General features: G+C 45.3%; 1 protein-coding gene across 1 annotated transcript in view; it reads left to right on the top strand.

Moving 5' to 3' along the window:
- SV2C (synaptic vesicle glycoprotein 2C) overlaps positions 1–19,290 on the top strand; it is a 454,860-nt gene that overhangs the window by 368,944 nt on the left and 66,626 nt on the right. Inside the window, exons 6-7 of the mRNA XM_063963739.1 lie at positions 3,165–3,254; positions 5,500–5,610. Of these exons, the coding sequence (XP_063819809.1) occupies positions 3,165–3,254; positions 5,500–5,610 (201 nt within the window). The remainder of the gene's footprint in view (positions 1–3,164; positions 3,255–5,499; positions 5,611–19,290) is intronic.

Here is a 19,290-nt window from a genome sequence, read left to right as displayed (position 1 = left end):
GTCCACATTGATAACGTTATCTCCATTATCATCCTTCCTCAGGAGCTCCTGTAACTTATATACATATATGAGAATATTATTAGTAGGTTTTTGTTATAAGCCAACTTGTATCTAAAGGCATCCATACACTGAGCAATTATCGGCAGATCAGGATGAAAGTTGTACAGTGTGTACAATGATTGGATGATTAGGCATGAAAAGTCTTTCAACATGCTGGACAGATGCGATAATTGGTACTCAGATCTGACAGTGTATATACTCGCCATCAGTTATCTGACAGTGTACATACTCGCCATCAGATAGACCAGTTATCTGACAGTGTATATACTCACAATCAGACAGGCCAGTTATCTGACAGTGTATATACTCACCATCAGACAGACCAGTTATCTGACAGTGTATATACTCGCCATCAGACAGACCAGTTATCTGACAGTGTATATACACGCCATCAGTTATCTGACAGTGTATATACTCGCCATCAGACAGACCAGTTATCTGACAGTGTATATACTCGCCATCAGTCAGACAGACAGACCAGTTATCTGACAGTGTATATACTCGCCATCAGTCAGACAGACAGACAGACCAGTTATCTGACAGTGTATATACTCGCCATCAGACAGACCAGTTATCTGACAGTGTATATACACGCCATCAGTTATCTGACAGTGTATATACTCGCCATCAGACAGACCAGTTATCTGACAGTGTATATACACGCCATCAGTTATCTGACAGTGTATATACTCGCCATCAGACAGACCAGTTATCTGACAGTGTATATACTCACCATCAGACAGACCAGTTATCTGACAGTGTATATACTCGCCATCAGACAGACCAGTTATCTGACAGTGTATATACTCGCCATCAGACAGACCAGTTATCTGACAGTGTATATACTCGCCATCAGACAGACCAGTTATCTGACAGTGTATATACACGCCATCAGTTATCTGACAGTGTATATACTCGCCATCAGACAGACCAGTTATCTGACAGTGTATATACTCGCCATCAGTCAGACCAGTTATCTGACAGTGTATATATACTCGCCATCAGTCAGACAGACAGACAGACTGACCAGTTATCTGACAGTGTATAGCAATGTCAGATAATTGGTCTGATTGATCTCAAAGAGAATGGCAGCATTAGGCTTAAGGTCCATACACACTGAGCGCTTTTCCCTGCTGCCCAGCGATGTCAGCGGGGGTGAGCGGCTTTCCATATCAGGACTCTATGGAAAGCCGCTCACCCCGCCGTTCATCTACTGGTAATACCAGTAGATGAACGGCGGCCGCCAGCGATGAAGCAGGAGCGCGCATCAGCGCTCACCGCTCATCGTTTGGGCATACACACTGAGCGTCTTTGAGCTGAAAGCAGCTCAACACACCAAAAGTGCGCTGCTTTCAGCTCAAAATCGCCCAGTGTGTATGGACTTTTAGTTGTCCTTATAACTGAGGAATAACACATTTTATGGTGTGAGGTAAAGCTATTTATATCAGGACATGTGAATACCTTTTGTATTAAGGAGGCTGCTAGCATGGAGGGGGGTTTGGCTCCATATAGCCAACCCCAATCTAATTGTAAAGGGGTTGTACCACCCTGCTGTCCAACATTTATTACAATAATATCAGCCACAATAAAATATTGAATGTGGTTTTCTGAATACATTGGACTGGCCGATCCCACTGAAAATCCCTTGTAGTTACTATCGTTCCACTTGACTATATAGCAAAGGCTGTAAATCATATTATGGAAGTCTGTGATACGTCCAGAGCTGCCCGCATAGTTAGGGCATCCTAAATAGATGATGAAGAAGAAGAAGATGATGATGATGATGATGATGATGTGTTTGCAGAATTCTCTAGAAATGCAGCCAACAGCCATTGCAGTGCTTTCAGTGAGTTGAGAAGTGAATGTCTGCTCCTCTTTCCTTCCTTATGGCAGCTAGAAATTGATAAGTTAGCATAGAACAGTGAATGTCTGTATCGTTGTAACATGAGGACCCAAAGGAAGGTGGAAAGGAGAGATGGAGTAAATGGGTATGAAAGCACAGGTAAAAGCAGATAACAGTATACAGGGGTCTATGTACTAAGCCTTGGAGAGAGATAAAGTGGAGATATATAAAATACCAGCCAATCAGCTCCTAACTGCTATGTCACAGGTTGTGTTTGAAAAATGACAGGAGCTGGTTGGTTGGTTATTTATCTCTCTCCAAGAGAGATAAAGTGGAGACCCCATGGTCTAGGTACAGAAACAAGTTTTAGTGAATACATTTCTAAAGATATTACATTTATGTCTGCTTAAAAACCATCAACTTAAGGCAGTTCCTCAACACCACATGCTTGGGGTGTTTCATTGGTGGTAACTATCAGGGTAGCATTTGTAGTGCATGCTGCACTACCTAGCAGCTTAGGGGTCTTGGCTGCTTGTACCTGCCAGCCTACAACCCATACGGCTCCAGATCCTTACTCCACTTTGTCAATTGCCCTGAGCACCGTGCTATGAAAGGAGTAGTGGGGTAGCAAGGTGATTAATGAAATCCCTACTTTGTGAGTGTCGCAAGGCATGTGAAATGCCAAAATGCTGTGTATGTCATGAAAGGGAATGTAACTCTCAGGGCAATGTGCGTTGGAGCAACATAATATAAGAGAGAAGAGGGGGTAAAGTTCCCTCCTTGGAAACTTTGGGGCCCTATCAGAAGTTTGCTAAGGCCCCAAAATGTGTCCATCTCCATTAGTTGTTGCCAGTTAACCTTCCTGGGTGCTGGGGGTGCAACACTGTGCAATGCCCCATCATTCAGTATGTATAGTACATATGGTTCATGTATAGTCACGGCATAGGAGAGTACACAATTATGTCTCCTCTGTCAGTGTCCTCCTGGGTTATATCAGCGAACCTTTTCCCCTGTATGGATTCAGCGCAAAACATACACTGCAGAACTCATTGGTCCTTGCTCTGCAATGATGAAGATTGAAAGTGTATGCAAAATGGATATATGAGTATCATTGTATATAGGCACTTTCTGAACACACACACACACACACGAGAATATGATGAACTAAGTATGGCTTTGTGAGACATGCTACTGACTGGACCTAACTTACCTTACTGTGTGTGATCATGGGTTTTGTTTTTCTTTTATTACGATATTATAGATTGGAAAACATGATGAAGCCTGGATGATCTTAAAACAAATCCATGACACAAATATGAGGGCTCGTGGACAACCAGAGAAAGTCTTCACAGTAAGTCCTCTGTGGCCAATACAAGAACTTTCTGCAAGTCTGTGTAATATTTACAACCAGTTGTATTGTAGAACATATGAGGGAGTATAAAGATGCACTCACAGGTTGGCTGATAGATTTCCCTATGTGTAGCACCAGTCACTGGAATTCCAGGGATTGCCTCATGCTGCAGTATTTCCCAGGCTTTTTAGTACAGTACCGTATGTCTCATAGCTTCAGCCATAAGGTTGGGTATTGATCATCAATAATGGTTTAATGTGTGATAAACACTAAGTGGTGTTGTACTGAGTGTGAGCAGCCTGGTACTATCCTTGCTTCCACCTGCAACCGGAAATTAAAACTTTCAAATGGCTGATTTGTGCATTAAACCTTCATATAAGGTGTATCAAGGGTGCAAACCACTTAACCTTAAACACTTAAGCAAATAAAGACACCGGGACCTAGATTTGGCCAGAGAAGCTGATATTTATTTATTGAATGCAAAGGATTACTATTTAAGGCTGTATGGTGGCAGAGAAAGGACAGCCACAAATCTGCAATGCCCAAACACAACCAACAGCAGGCAGATACAGTGCGCAGTGTACAAACACAACTATAAAACCTCTATAAGCAACACAAGGTATCTACTCATCTTCTACTTTGACTACCTAGCATTTGGGTGATGATTCTGCCCCCTGTTATGGTGGTACAGCCAACTACCAGTCAACAAAGGGAATGCATCTCAACTAAATAATTGCACCCATGCTGGTGACTTGCCGTTCTTTCCCACTGCAACACAGCCAACATAAAACCCCAGTCTACATCAAAGCGAAAGGAGGGTGGGAAGCTTAGAAACAAAGAGAAAGTTAGATTTGGGTGTGGTGTGTTCAATCTGCAATCTAAATTGCAGTGTAAAAATAAAGCAGCCAGTATTTACCCTGCACAGAAACAAAATAACCCACCCAAATCTAACTCTCTCTGCACATGTTATATCTGCCTCCCCCTGCAGTGCACATGGTTTTGTCCAACTGCTAACAAAGTTCCTGCTGCGATCAACTCAGAATTACCCCAATTGTGTATTATTGCGTACAGAGAAAACACAGCATGCTTTGTATATAGCACCACACATACTGGGGGGTATGGTATGTTAGGTCAACAGTTCTAATGACAGAATGTCTACTGAAAGTCCTTGGTTGCCCAGCGCCTCGTACCTGGTTCCGGGCAGCAGCGTTTTATTCTGAGTCCCGGCGGTCAGGTGACTGTCCGTTCTAGCGCAGACATCTGACGAGCTGCATTACAGTTTTACATGACGACATTCTGAGGATATTGATATGGCACCTGTTCTCTTGTCAAAAGTGTGTTGTCAGTATAATGACTGTCAACATGGTAACTGTAGACCATGTGACTGGACGCCATACTGGGAGACTTTACTTAAACACTTTGATTTAAAGTTGAGTTAGAACACGCCCCTCCCAACAATTTAAATATTGTCTCCCCTGCAGCACAACATGGTTATGCTAAAGTATTAAATTGCACCTTTTACTGGACTTACTCCTATCTCTAGACCTCGACAAAATTAAGATTTTCCTATTGCTGATCAATAGGATCTTTACCTCGACTTGTAAAAAACAGACAAGTGAGTGACCCTGGCTGTCAGTAGCAAGTATAGTATTGCTTGCCTGGTCTGTTTGGTGTTATACACAGCTTGCTCACTTGCATGAGAACCCTGCTAGGCTGATGGCCAGATGAGGTCAGGTGACCCTAAGGAGGAGGGGACAGTGGTCAGTAAATTGTAGTGGTGAAGGGTGGGCGCGGTTGATGCTGCTTTGACGGTCAGGAGGCTCCAACACGAAGGGGGCAGTGACTTGATGGGGTGCGACCAATAATGTTGTGCCTAGGGGTGTCTTGACCCCTGAATTCGCCCCTAGTCAGAACATAGGGCTGTCTTTCCAGTTTAGCTGAGCTTGGCACATATGTAGGGTAGCACAGTTCAGAAGGGAGCATAGAATTATTATTATTATTTTTGTTCATGCCCTTTAGTTTCAGTTCTTTACAAATGTATTTAATAGCACCCTACTGTACTTACCTATAAATAAAATGGAGGAGCTGAGTTACTGTACATGAAACTTGTGAACATGTGTGGTGCATGGTCACTACGTTAGGGTATATTCTATGCCTAGGACAGAACCAACTCTCAATATAAAACTTGGGTGGACATTCCCTTTATTGTTTAATATACATTAATATAAATTTCTTGTTTTTATAGGTGCAAAGAATCAAGACTCCAAAACAAATAGATGAGCTCATTGAAATTGAGACAGACACAGGGACGTGGTATAAGAGATCCTTTGTGAGGATCCGCACAGAACTGTATGGTGTAAGTAAAATAAAACCTGTATTTACCCATTAGCTCACATTAGCTTTACACTCACTGTTCAGAAAGTTACTATGTTGTGTCCCTTATGTCGTGCTGCTTCATCTGTATAATACAGAGGGTGTTTTTCAGCAGCCAATCAGAATTAATTTCAGTCCTACATAAACTCTAATAGGCTGTTTAGGAGCTCACTCGGAACACTGGGGAAAAAGGGAAGTGCACCATATCTTTTTGAGCTGGGGATTCTAAATGTCAGTGTTAAGGAAAGTGTTGAGATGCCTGTGCAGTTCATATCACTTGTATTAGTTGTAGATATGATCAAATGAGGGAAATGCTATTGCTAGGAATGTAAGGGGGAAAAATCCGTATAGCCACAACATATGAGTGATGCTGAAATTATCAATATTGGGTAAATTCTGGCATATATTGTACTTAATTGAACTCAATGTGATAGCATTGCCAATGTAATGAAATGGTAGAAGAAGGTGCACTGTACTCAGATTCACTAATTGCTCTTGCATTGTTACCCATTCTTACCATTTGCTTGGTCACTGTTTATGTAGAAGTTTGCAATAAATGATTTTTATCACTCACACACACACGTTTATTCTCATGTAGGCTCTTTGTTTAATAATACCTAAAACCAATCTCTTGTTAATTTGGACAATTCAAAGTTCTGTGTTGTGATTGATCTATGAGGACGTGTGGATAGTACTACAGTCATTTTACTGGATAAATATCTTTTACCTAGCTTATTTGTATTGTTTATTCTGATATTCCTGTACTAACAAAACAACATCCAATCGTGGATGGAATATTCATGTTTCTGATGTACAGAAATGGAAACATTTGTTAGTAACTTTCCATGAAAAAAGAAGAACCCATGGGGGCGTGGCTTGGCTGGAGAAGAGAGCAGACGCGTGTCTGCTGCTCTCCTCTCTCCAGTGCTCTATATTAGTGTTTTCTGGGTGCTCACCCACTGGATATCCTCTCTGGGGGCTCCCCATCCCTCCCTGTGGGTCCCCTCAGCCCTGTGGCGTTTGCTGCGGAGCCGGGGAGTGGTTTTCACCGCTCTTGCAGGTTGCGGCCCTCGCCCATACGGGAGCCAGGGACTCGCGTACTCCCGACGCCCGCCTCTTGAGCTCCACGGCGGGAGCGCGGCGCCGGGAAGCGGCGCGGACCCCGCACCCAAGCTCCGGATCATACAGGGGCCCTCCCCTGATCCCCAGGGCGGACACCCCCCAAGGCAGAGGATCGGAGGGAAGCCTGGCAGCGGGAGACGGAGGTGAAACAGACAGCCAGGGAGACGCGGCGGCCATCTTAAGTCCTTCTGGTGGAGCTGGAATTGAGGTAGCAGGGTGCTCTTGCGGCTGTGGGGGTCTCTGGATTGGGGCTACCTTGGGTCTGCTGGCCCTCTGGTATTGATCCCTCCCTGCTCTTGCTTTAGGGTCCCTGTGGTGGGATTTGTGCATATACCTATAAGTGCAGAAATATACTTACACTTGGCACTATTCTTTTCTACTGCACATGCCCCACCTGGTGGCCTCTAGCTGCAATAGCCCACATTTCCCTCTCAGTGTGCTGGATATATAATATATAGTATTCTGCAGACTTCATTGGACCGCAGATTTCCCGGCTCCCGCCGAGACGAGCGGCCGCGATGTCCAAATGGCTGAATAACATTATGTTCTGATTGCTCTGAGAAGGCCCCGCCTGCGCCCGAATGCTTTCATGACATGATATGACAGCCCGACAAGACTGTGGATCCTTCCTCGACTGACGCTCCAGACGCCTCTTGCCTCTAGTTCCTCTACCTTTGTCATTCAGCGTTGCAATGCCTCCCAAGAAATATAAGGCTGCTAAAACTGTTTCCCAGGTGGCGTTCTTTAAACCTTCTCCCCAGGCCGCTAAAGCAAAGGACACACGGGGTGGCGCCTCTAAACCCGCTGCTCTCGTGTCCTCACCACTTAGAGATACGCCCGTCCCTGCAACTGCACACGTCAGTTCCATTGCCGACAGCGAAGCGCTTACGGTGGGTGCTATGAAGCAGCTCCTAACGCAATTTAAGGATGAAGTCGCGGCAGAATTTAGAGCGACTATGAAGGAATGCCAGCGATCTATTGACGAGATCGGAGGTCGCACCGATCACCTAGAAACAAAAATGGGTGAAGTGGTGTCGTCGCACAACGACCTAATCTCTTCACATGAACTGCTCCAAACTGAGGTCACGGCGCTGAGAGACAAAATCTCGGATATAGAAGACAGATCGAGGCGTAATAACTTAAAGCTACGGGGTGTTCCGGAAACTGTCGCTAATAGCGCTTTAAACGACTTTGCAGTTGACCTCTTTAGCAAACTCCTTCCTTCGAACCGCCCTGTGGACTTCCTAATTGATCGTATCCATAGGCTTCCAAAAGCCAGGAATGGTCCCGATGGTGTCCCCCGGGATGTCCTTATGAGGCTACACTATTACCATGTGAAGGAGGCAATCTTGAAAGCTGCTAGACCCTCGGATGCTGCGTCAGAGGCTTTGGGCTCACTTCAAATTTTCGGAGACTTGTCCCCTGCTACTTTAGCGAAACTGCGCTCTCTTTACCCCATCACATCAGTGCTACGGAAAGAGAACATTTTATACAGATGGGGATTTCCTACAAAGCTACTCATCTCTCTCGAGGGGTCCACAGTTGTTATATCAAACGTCGAGGAGGGTAAAAAGATCCTAGCATCATGGAACTCTGCAAGTTCTCCTACACACACCTCTCCCGAACGGGGCCTTCAGCGGGACTGGGCCTCTTCTGCTGCAGAACTTTGAGTATTGTTTGATTTACTATACTTGGATTGTTTTCATGTTTCCTAATCAGTTTGTCATGTCGTATATTCCTACGTTGCATCAACTCCTTGGCGATTATCTGAGGAGGTTGTTTATGTGATTTGTGAGTGTTTCTAGAATGTCTTTCAGTGTTACCTCCTCACCGGTATTTAACTGTTTACTGTCTGTCTCTGCTGCCCCGTCTGCCATCCACATTTCTTTGTTGGCTGGGAATTCTACCTGAGTTTCCTTCATTTCCGGTGGCAGTCGGGGGCTCAGAGCTGGGGTGATGAGGGACTACTTTTAGTTTAATTTAGGTTCGGGTACGGGCGGATTGCCAATACCCCCCACCGTTTAACTCTGAGTCGCCATGGTTAAGCGTCCAAATGTGCCCCCGAGAGGGGTTAATGTTCTGTTTTTTCTTTCTGTTTTTTCTTTCTGTATTTCTTCTTCTCATTTGTCCTTTTTTTCCCCTTTCCTCTCCTTTTGTCCGGGTATGTTCCACACACTTTTTACCTGCCAGTTGGTTGTTGATAGATACGCATTCCCCGACAGTTTTACATTATGGTTAACATTGTCTCTATAAATGCAAAAGGGCTTAATTCCCCACACAAGAGGAGATTAGCGCTTAGTTATTTTCATAAACTTAAAGCACAAATCATAGCAGTCCAAGAGACTCATTTTATTAAATCCGCCCCTCCACGGTTTACTAATGGGAGATTCCCCCATTGCTATTTGGCTAACGGGCCGGCTAAGAAGGCGGGAGTGGCAATCTTGATATCTCAGCACTGCGCGTTCTCCCTCACCTCGCAATATTGTGACCCTGAGGTGAGAATCCTCATTCTAGTTGGTACTCTTGAAAACAAAGAGGTGACATTAGTTTCTTGCTATGCCCCTAACACCAAGCAACTAGCATTTTGCAGGAAACTCTGCGCTAAGGTGCAACAATTGGCTAAGGGTGCTTTACTCCTAATGGGGGACTTTAATTTGACTCTGGACCCTTTAGTTGATAACTCTGGCAAGCGACCCTCACTCTCCAGTCAGCTCCATAGGAATGCATAGGGCTTTAGTCAGCTACTGGCGGAATATGATCTTTTAGACCTCTGGCGCGTTAAGCATCCAATGGATAGAGATTACACATTTTATTCCTCGGTACACGCATCCTACTTTAGAATAGATCTAGCATTAGCTGATAAGTGGACTCTACAGTCCATCCGTAAAATCCCCACCCTTCCCATGTCCTGATCGGATCACTCCCCACTATTCATCGAATGGGATGTAAATAATAGAAAGGTTACCCCGGCCCCCTGGCGTTTGGGTAAACTCAGTCTTCTTCAGCCGGAGACCACGCAGGCGATCCAATCCACCTTGGATTATTATCTTTCTGAGAACTCTCCTCAGGAGATGTCTATCTTCACATTCTGGTGTGCCCTCAAAGCAGTGACACGAGGGACGGCAATTCAAACAGCGGCTAAACTTAAACGGGCATATCGCAAAAATTTGAACAGGCTGAGCTTACAGTCGCCTCCCTGGAGAGTTCTCACAAGGCACATCCGCACGATAAAGCCCTTCTTAAGTCATTAAAAGAAGCAAGGGAGGCGGTGAATGTTTTCTATCTAGCGGAGGTTCAACGCAACCTACATAGACTAAACAAAGAATTGTATGTTTCTGGTAATAGGGCGGGTAGACTGCTGGCGAGGAAGCTGAGGGGTAAGAAGGCTAAGGAAAAAAATCCAAATTGTCCATTCAGATAGGGGTAAAAGAGTCTACGATCCTGACGAAATTGCAGGTGTCTTTGCATCCTATTACTCCAAACTATACAATCTGAAGGGGGACTCTTCTGCCTTTCAACCTAAAGACGTAGATGTTCAGAATTTTCTGTGCAACCTTCCTCTCCCCTTGCTATCGTCGGAGTCGTGTAGCTCTTTAAGTGCACCTTGGACTTTAGCTGAAGTCGAAAAGGCTATTGACTCCCTCCCAGCGGATAAGGCCCCAGGTCCCGACGGTTATCCTGCCGGTTTCTATAAATCCTTTAGGGAGAGCTTGGCCCCGGTGCTCTTGTCGGTGTTCAATGAAGCCTCAGAGGCAGGCCACTTCCCTAAAGAGATGCTGGAAGCTCAAATCATTACCATTCCCAAACCAGGAAGAAACCCCTCCTCCGTCCAAAACTTTAGACCAATCGATTTATTAAATACGGATTTAAAAATTTATGCCAAATTAATTGCCAACCGTATCAGCCCTCTGCTCCCCTCTCTTATCAACCCTGATCAAGTGGGTTTCGTATTGAACAGACAGGCCCCGGATAATACCCGCCGGTTGATTATTGTGATTGAGCATTCTGCCGGTAAAAGAGAACCCCTCCTAGTCTTGTCTCTTGTCGCCGAAAAGGCGTTCGATAGATTGAATTGGGATTTTATGAGATTAACTCTGGACAAATTTGGCTTCTCTGGAAGGATCTTGGACTCTATCTTGGCCCTTTATTCCTCTCCTAGTGCACGGGTCTTTGTTAACGGATGCCTTTCATCACCTTTCAATATCTCGAATGGCAAGCGTCAGGGATGCCCGCTATCCCCTCTTATTTTTGCGTTGGCGATAGAACCCCTGGCTGCTTGCATTAGATCTCGGGATGCGATTGGTGGCCCTGTTATAGGGGGCATTTCTCACAAAATTAGCTTGTTTGCGGACGATATTCTGCTATGTCTAACTGACCCCGAAGCTTCCTTGCCAGTTTTGCATGAGGTCCTTTAAAGCTATTCAGATGTTTCTTTTTATAAGTTAAATACAAATAAAACTGAAGCCCTCCCACTCCATATACCTCCGAATGTGGTCTCTAAGTTGAAGGATTTGTATAAATATGCCTGGAAGTCCTGCTCCTTGAGATACCTGGGTATAAACTTAACCAGGGAAGATAACTTGATTGAGTGTAATTATGCCCCGTTGTTAAAAGCGTTTACTGAGCTGACCGGAGAGTGGATGTTGCAGGAGGTGTCTTGGTTGGGTAGGATTGCTGCTGCTAAGACGGTCCTATTGCCGAAATTAATGTACCTGTTTCGCGCCATACCAAGGCCCCTTCCCAGACTCTTCTAAAATAAATTTAACCAGGTCCTGACCAGATATGTGTGGGGAGGATCTAGACCGAAAATTGCTAAGAAGACTCTTGTTCGGCCTAAACTGTCTGGTGGGGTTGCTTTCCCAGATATAGAAAAGTACCATGCGGCATGTCTGATAAGTCAGTCTAGGGACTGGTTTGACACCTCGAGTCTGAAGCCTTGGGTTATTCTGGAAGCCTCATGCTTGGACGTGGTTTCTCTCCCTGATTTGTTTTGGTTACCACTGCATGCTGCTCGGAGTAGGGCCAAATCCTGCAAGTCTATTAAGACGACCATGGATTCCTGGCATAAATTAGTACTCTCTTCAGAAGAGCTTAATTTACCCGCCCCCTGCCTGTCGTTAACTGCTCTTATGTCATTGATCCCTAATGTTTCCCTAGTGGAGTGGACTCGGAAGGGGCTCTATACCATGGGTGATTTGTTTGTAGGGGACGTCCTGATGGCCTTCTCTCAATTACAAGAGAGATTTGGGATTCGGACTCAGGATTTCTTTAAATACCTGCAGGTGAGAAGTTGGTTACACTCATATACTCCCTCACATCTCCACAAACTGTCTCTTCCGGCTTATATTGTAAGCCGATTGGAGACACCCTCGCATAAATATGGGATTACGTGGTGGTATCAATATCATATGACAAACGGCACCCAGATAAAATTGAAAGCTCAGACCTTATGGGAACGAGATTTGAACAGGTCCTTTACTGAGGTAGAGTGGGATGGTATATTTAGGTCTTGTTTTAAAGTCTCCAAATGTGTTAACCACTCTGAAATGTTTTACAAGCTTATACAGAGGGCCTACTTCACCCCTGCCAGACAGCACAGAATCTGGCCCTCCCAATCTAAATTATGTTGGAGGAAATGCGGCTCCACGGGGGATATCTTTCATATCTTCTGGGCATGTCCTCGTATACAACCACTCTGGAGAGAAGTTTTAAATATGGCCGGCATGGTGTTAGGGCTCAGCGTCCCAATGGACCCAGCTCTCGCGCTATTTCACTTGGACGTAGATCGCCTCTCCGCAGGTGATCGTTATGTCTTGGGGCATATTTTGATAGCCACTAAAGCGGCTATAGCACAGTTGTGGAAATCCGAGAGTGTTCCCACCTTAGAGCTCATCCAAAATAAGATTCACAAACATTTCATTTTTGAAACCGCGGAGGCTAAATACTCCTCAGCGGCTAACTCTATTCACATGAAATGGTTGGGATGGTCTGATTATAGAAGTAGAGAAGGTAGGCTAACGGTATACAGCTCTCCAATTGACATGTCCGTGCTCGACCTCTCCTAGTATGACCTCTACGAGAATGCCGTGATACCAGATATGTTCTCTTCATGTCTTCTTGTAGTGCTGTCTCCTTTTCTTGTGTCTGTACGCTCGATGTAACCAATTGTATACTCCTCAGACTGTGCGTTGTTTAAGTTTGCTTATGGTAACCATTCCGGACTTCCCCTGTGTTTCCCTGTCTCTTTATTCTGTTCCCCATTTCTGTGTGTAAATTCTTCAATAAAAAACTTAATGTTTAAAAAAAAAAAAAGAAGAACCCATGTTTTTCTCTGATGTAATTGGCATCCGCCGTATTTTTAAGTTATATTTATTAAAAATAAGACTTTGCATTTGATTTTTGATTCATAAAAATATTCAAAATAATTAAACAAATGAAAATGGCATGGGACCCTTAACCTAATATTTTGTTTCACAACCTTCAAAGGCTTTGGCTGCAATCATGCGATTTCTATAGCTCTACTTGGGACATCTGCACCTGTCAGCAGGTAGTTTGTCCCACTCTTCCTGAACACACTGCTCCAGCAGTCTCAGGTTTGATGGGTGGGTGCCTTCTCCAGACTGCATGTTTCAGTTCTTTCCATAGATGTTTGATCAACTTCAGATCAGGGCTCATAGAAGCCAACTTTCTCATACGTCCTAGAGGATGCTGGGGATGCTTCAAGAACCATGGCGGTATAGCCGGGATCCGCAGGAGACATGGGCACTTTAAGACTTTAAAAGGGGTGTGAACTGGCTCCTCCCTCTATGCCCCTCCTCCAGAATCCAGTTAGATTCTGTGCCCAGAGAGACTGGTCACACACTGAGGAGCTCTACTGAGTTTCTTGGAAAAGACTTTATGTTAGGTTTATTATTTTCAGGGAGCACTGCTGGCAACAGTCTCCCTGCATCGTGGGACTGAGGGGAGAGAAGCAGACCTACTTCTGTCAGTTCAAAGGCTCTGCTTCTTAGGCTACTGGACACCATTAGCTCCAGAGGGTCTGATCATTGGTACGCCTAGCTGCTCGTTCCCGGATCCCGGAGCCGCTCCGTCACTCCCCTTGCAGAGCCGGAAGAAAGAAGCCGGGTGAGTAAATGAAGAACAAAAGACTTCAGTGACGGCAGAAGACTTTGTGGCTCTGAGGTACCGCGCAGTGGCCGCGCTGCGCGCCATTGCTCCCACACACAAGCAGCACTACAAGGGTGCAGGGCGCGGGGGGGCGCCCGGGGCAGCATGTATACCTCAGATAGAGACTGGCAAGAGAGATATTAAGTGCCTGGGCACTTAATACAGACTCCCGCCAGTATAAATATATAGAAAATAGCGGGGCTGAAGCTCGCCATTAAGGGGACGTGGCTTAGCCCTCACAGCTCGATCCAGCGCCATTTTCTCCTCAAAAATGCTGGCCCTGCCAATAAAGCACTGCTGAACAGATCACAGTGAAAAAAGGGGCAGGGGGGGGGGGGCACAGTTGTTTAGTGCAATATATGTTAGAAATAAAGCACAATATATAATGAGTATGGTGTAAATAGAGCTTGTAAACGTCTGCTGTGTTTCCCTGACAGAAAGTACTGGGTCTATTCCTTACAGTCGGCATGTCTGAGGCTGAGGGCTCTCCCACAAGCGGCTATGGGAATGTCTCTGTCGGCACTGCCGATTCCTGATGGTACTTGGTTCATGTAAATAAGTGTCAACATGTCAGTAGATGTATGCTTTTCCAATGAGAAAACTATATGGGAGACATAGACGTGTGTGGGTGACCCTGTCGGCACCAACTAATCTGACTGGGTAAAAAAATTGACATGATAATGTGATGCATTTCAGAAAGCTATACCTGTATGTGTATATATATATATGTATGGTACGGTTGCATAGATCTGTGGCTCGAACACAGACGTAGTAATTTTTGTGGAGGGCGTAATATTAATAATATATTTCCCTCAGACCCCTAGGGGTCGCAAAAATGTTATTTTGCCCAGTTACTACTCCCTGATATCGACACAAATACTATTTCTTATGTCGACCATGATGTTTCCTGATTAGATCCACAACATCGGCATTCAGTACATGTTTCATACACATTAAGAACGTATTAACGTCAATAGGGACCCTGATGTTCCTGACAAAAATATATATATATGAAATATATAGATATATGTGTGTATATGTGTATATAAAGGTGTATATTCATATTAATATTTATAATGAATGCTGAAGTAATGTTATTCCTTCTCATGTGCTGGTCGCTCTGTTGAAAAAGTTCTAGGTCAGCCGTGGCAAGATGGTTTCAATTCCTCACGAGGAGTCCGAGTGTTTAATCTTTTCCCGCCGTGGATAGAATAAAGTGAGAGTCAACCCCTGTTCTGCACTGGGCCCTGTCACAATGGATCGTATACAGGAAGCTAAGTGATATTTTAATTATATGCTTTGATTATATTTGCATTACATGCGCATGGGGGAGTGCTTGTATTCAAAAATGGTCGGTTGCCTTGTCATCCGATATAATTACCCTGGGGAGAGATGGGATACTCCTTAAGTTGGGTCATATCTGGAACATTGCAGCATACTGCCGTGCGACTACAAGAGGTATGGGACTCTTGGGTTCGCGGGCCAATTCCATGGCGGTCTCGGCTAGGAGGGCGTTGTGGATTCACCAATGGAATGCTGAGGCTGACTCCAAGAAGTACTGGAGTATCTTCCCTATGAAGGTGAAACCTGGTTTGGGGATGGCTTTGATAAGTTGATCTCGGCAGATACCACTGGTAAGTCTACCTTCTTGAGCTATGTTCCCTCACAACGGTTGGTGACGCATTTTTGTAGGATGCAGTCATTTTGACCGGATAGATTCCGTTTTTCCCCTTCTTTGCAGGTAGAGGAAGGTGAAAAGGTAAGAGGTCAGCAGCAGTTCGCAGAAGCAGAAATCGTCCTCTGTTTCTACCACATCCACCGCATGTCGCTGGGTCTATCTTGCGGGAGCCCACCCCGGTGGGAACACGTCTAATACTCTTCAGTCAGTCCTGGAATGGACATGGACCGGTGAGTTAAGAATAGAATCCCAAGGGGGACATACTGGAGTTTCCAGATGATTCCCCGCACTGATTTTTCAACAAAAAAAAAGCTGTTATTCCAGCTTTTTGTGCTTCTGAGCCTGGACAGCTCGGTCAGAACAATCCCAAAAATTTCTACTTAAGAAGTTGAACTACAAGATGGAATCTCTCAGGGCAGGGATCTCCAATCTGTAAAAGGAGAAAGAGGGTTTAAGTGTGGTTCCTTCCGCCTTAGGCTTACCTGGGTTTGCTATTCAGGATTATCATTGCCATTTCACCGGAGTGATGGCAGTATGATGGTTTTCCTTCAATAGTAAAAGCCATTATTATCCTGTACTGGGACGCTCTCCTGACTATGGTGAGGTCAAGAAACAAGTGGTACAAATCGTTGTTTTCTCTCTGACAGTTCTTCAACACAGTGGTTGGCTCCTGAACTTGCCAGAATCACTGTTGATCCCAACGACACGGATGTCAGGGTTGGGTATAAGGTTGGATACAGAACTGTTGAGAGTTTGGTTTTTCCAGTGGATAGAGATCTGAGGATCCAGAGTCGGATCAAATTTGCAACAGTGTAAATCCATCAATACGTTCCGTTGATGAAGAAGATGGTTGCGGCCTACGAGGCCATTCGGTGAGAAGGTAAATGCCAGAGTGGTTTTAGCGGAACCAGTTGGACATGTGGTCCGGGTCTCACCTGCACATGCACCGGAAAATAATCCTATTTTCCAGGACCAGAATATCTCACCTGTGGTGGCTGCACAGTTCTCACCTCCTAGAGGGACAAAGGTTCGGAATCCAGGATTAGATCCTGGTGTCCATGGATACAAGTCTCCGAGGCCGGGGAGCAGTCTTTCCAGGGGAAGAATTTCCAGGGAAAAAGGTCAAGTCGGGAAGCTTGTCTGCAATAAGCATTCTGGAATTAAGGGCTATTTAAAATGGGCATCTACAAGCGGAACATCTTCTTCGCGATCTGCCCGTCTTAATTCAGTCGGACAACTTAACAGCAGTGGCGTAAGTAAACCGCTAGGGCAGAACGAAGAACAAAGCGGCAATGGCAGAAGCCACAAGAGTTTTCCGCTGGGCGGAAAGGCATGTAAACGCTCTACTAGCGGTCTTCATTCCGGGTGTAGACAACTGGGAAGCAGACTTCCTCAGCAGACACGATCTCCATCCAGGAGAGTGGGGTCTTCATCCAGTGGTTTTCACAAAAGTGACAAGTCTTTGGGGAATTCCTCAAATAGACATGATGGCGTCTCGCCTCAACAAGAAACTTCAGAGATATGGTCCCAGGTCAAGGGACCCTCAAGCAATAGCGGTGAACGCCCTGGTGACACCATGGGTGTTTCAGTCGGTCTGTGTGTTCCCTCCATTTCCACTCTTTCTGAAGGGATAAAGATCTTAAGAAGAACAAAGGTTCAGGTGATCCTCATTGTTCCAGACGGGCCAAGGATGGCTTGCTATCCAGATTTTCAAGAATTACTCATCGAAGATCCCTGGTCTCTTTTTCTACGAGAGGACCTGTTACAGCAAGGACCGTGCGTGTATCAAGACTTACCGCGGCTGCGTTTGACGGCATGGCGATTGAACGCCATATCCTAGCCCGAGAGGGTATTCCCAGTGAAGTCATTCCCACACTGCTTCAGGCTAGAAAAGAAGTAACGGCGATGCTTTACCACCGTATTTGGAGAAAATATGTGTCTTGGTGTGAATCCAGGAAAAAATTTCAGCTGGGGCGGTTGAGCCATTTTTTGCAAGCAGGTGTTGATGCGGGCCTAAAGTTAGGCTCCATTAGTGTACAAATTTCGCCCTTATCTATTTTCTTTCAGAAAGAATTGGCCTCCCTTCCAGAAGTTCAGACCTTCGTGAAGGGCGTGCTGCACTCCCTTTGTGCCCCCTGTGGCACCGTGGGATCTTATGTGGCGTTGCAATTCCTTCAATCTCATTGGTGTGAACCTTTGCGTAAGGTTGAGTTGAAATTCCTTACTCGGAAAGTGGTCATGCTGTTGGCCTTGGCATCCGCAAGGCGGGTGTCTGAATTGGCGGCTTTGTCTCACAAAAGCCCCTATTTAATCTTCCATGCAGATAGTGCGGAGTTGAGAACTCGTCAGCAATTTCTGCCAAAGGTGGGTTCTTCGTTTCACGTAAACCAGCCTATTGTGGTGACAGTGGCTACTGACGCCTTGGCGGAATAGAAGTCTCTCGATGTGGTCAGAGCTTTAACAATCTATGTCGCCAGAATGGCTCAGGTTTGGAAAACAGAGGCTCTGTTGTCTTGTGGGCTCCCAACAAGATTGGGGCTTCTGCTTCCAAACAGACTATTGCACGCTGGATCTGTAATACAATTAAGCAGGCTCGATTGCCGTTACCGAAAGCGGTGAAGGCCCATTCTACCAGAAAGGTGGACTAATCCTGGGCGGCTGCCGAGGGGTCTCGGCATTACAGCTTTGCCGAGCTGCTATTTGGTCGGGATCAAACACCTTCGCAAAGTTTACAAGTTTGATACTCTGGCTGAGGAGGACCTCTTGTTTGGTCAATCGGTGCTGCAGAGTCATCCGCACTCTCCCGCCCGTTCTAGAGCTTTGGTATAAACCCCATGGTTCTTGAAGCATCCCCAGCATCCTCTAGGACGTATGAGAAATAGGATTTTGATACCTACTGGTAAATCCTTTTCTCTTAGTCCATAGAGGATGCTGGGCGCCCGTCCCAGTGCTTACTGTATCTGCAGTCATTGGGTATGTTTACACACATGGTGTGTTGTGTTTAAGTCAGCCTGTTGCTGACGATATTCAGGCCATAGCATGCATTATGCTGTTACTGGTTGTGTTTACACACATAGGTTGTGTTACATTTTATGTCAGCGTATTGCTGCATATTCTTCATGCCGTCGGCTGGTATTCTATTGAATGCCACGTTCTGCGGCTTACTGGAGGTGTGAGCTGGTAAAATGCTCACCGTGGTTTAACAATAAATTCTTTCCTCGAAATGTCAGTCTCCCTGGGCACAGTTCCTATAACTGGAGTCTGGAGGAGGGGCACAGAGGGAGGAGCCAGTTCACACCCCTTTTAAAGTCTTAAAGTGCCCATGTCTCCTGTGCATCCTCTACGGACTAAGACAAAAGGATTTACCGGTAGGTATCAAAATCCTATTTTAGAACAGTCCAATGTTCTGTTCTTATCCATTGTTTTGTGCTATTAGCTGTGTGTGCTTGGGTCATTATCCTGTTGGGGGACCATGATCTGTGATTTCTTACACTGGGCAGTATGTTTTGCTCCAGAATGCCATGATAGTCCTGAAATGTCATTGTGCCCTGCACAAATTCAAAGCACCCCGTGCCATATGTAGCAAAAAAGCCCCAAAACATAGCTGAGCCTCCTCCATATTTCACAGAAGGCATGGTGTTCTTTCTTTGAAAGGTTAATTTTTTTGGTCTGTGAACATAGAGCTGATGTAACTTT

The sequence above is a fragment of the Pseudophryne corroboree genome, chromosome 1, assembly GCF_028390025.1.
Source record: "Pseudophryne corroboree isolate aPseCor3 chromosome 1, aPseCor3.hap2, whole genome shotgun sequence".
NCBI classification, from domain to species: Eukaryota; Metazoa; Chordata; class Amphibia; order Anura; family Myobatrachidae; genus Pseudophryne; species Pseudophryne corroboree.
The sequence above is the reverse complement of the archived record's forward strand: the minus strand, read 5'-3'. Positions and strand labels throughout refer to the sequence as shown.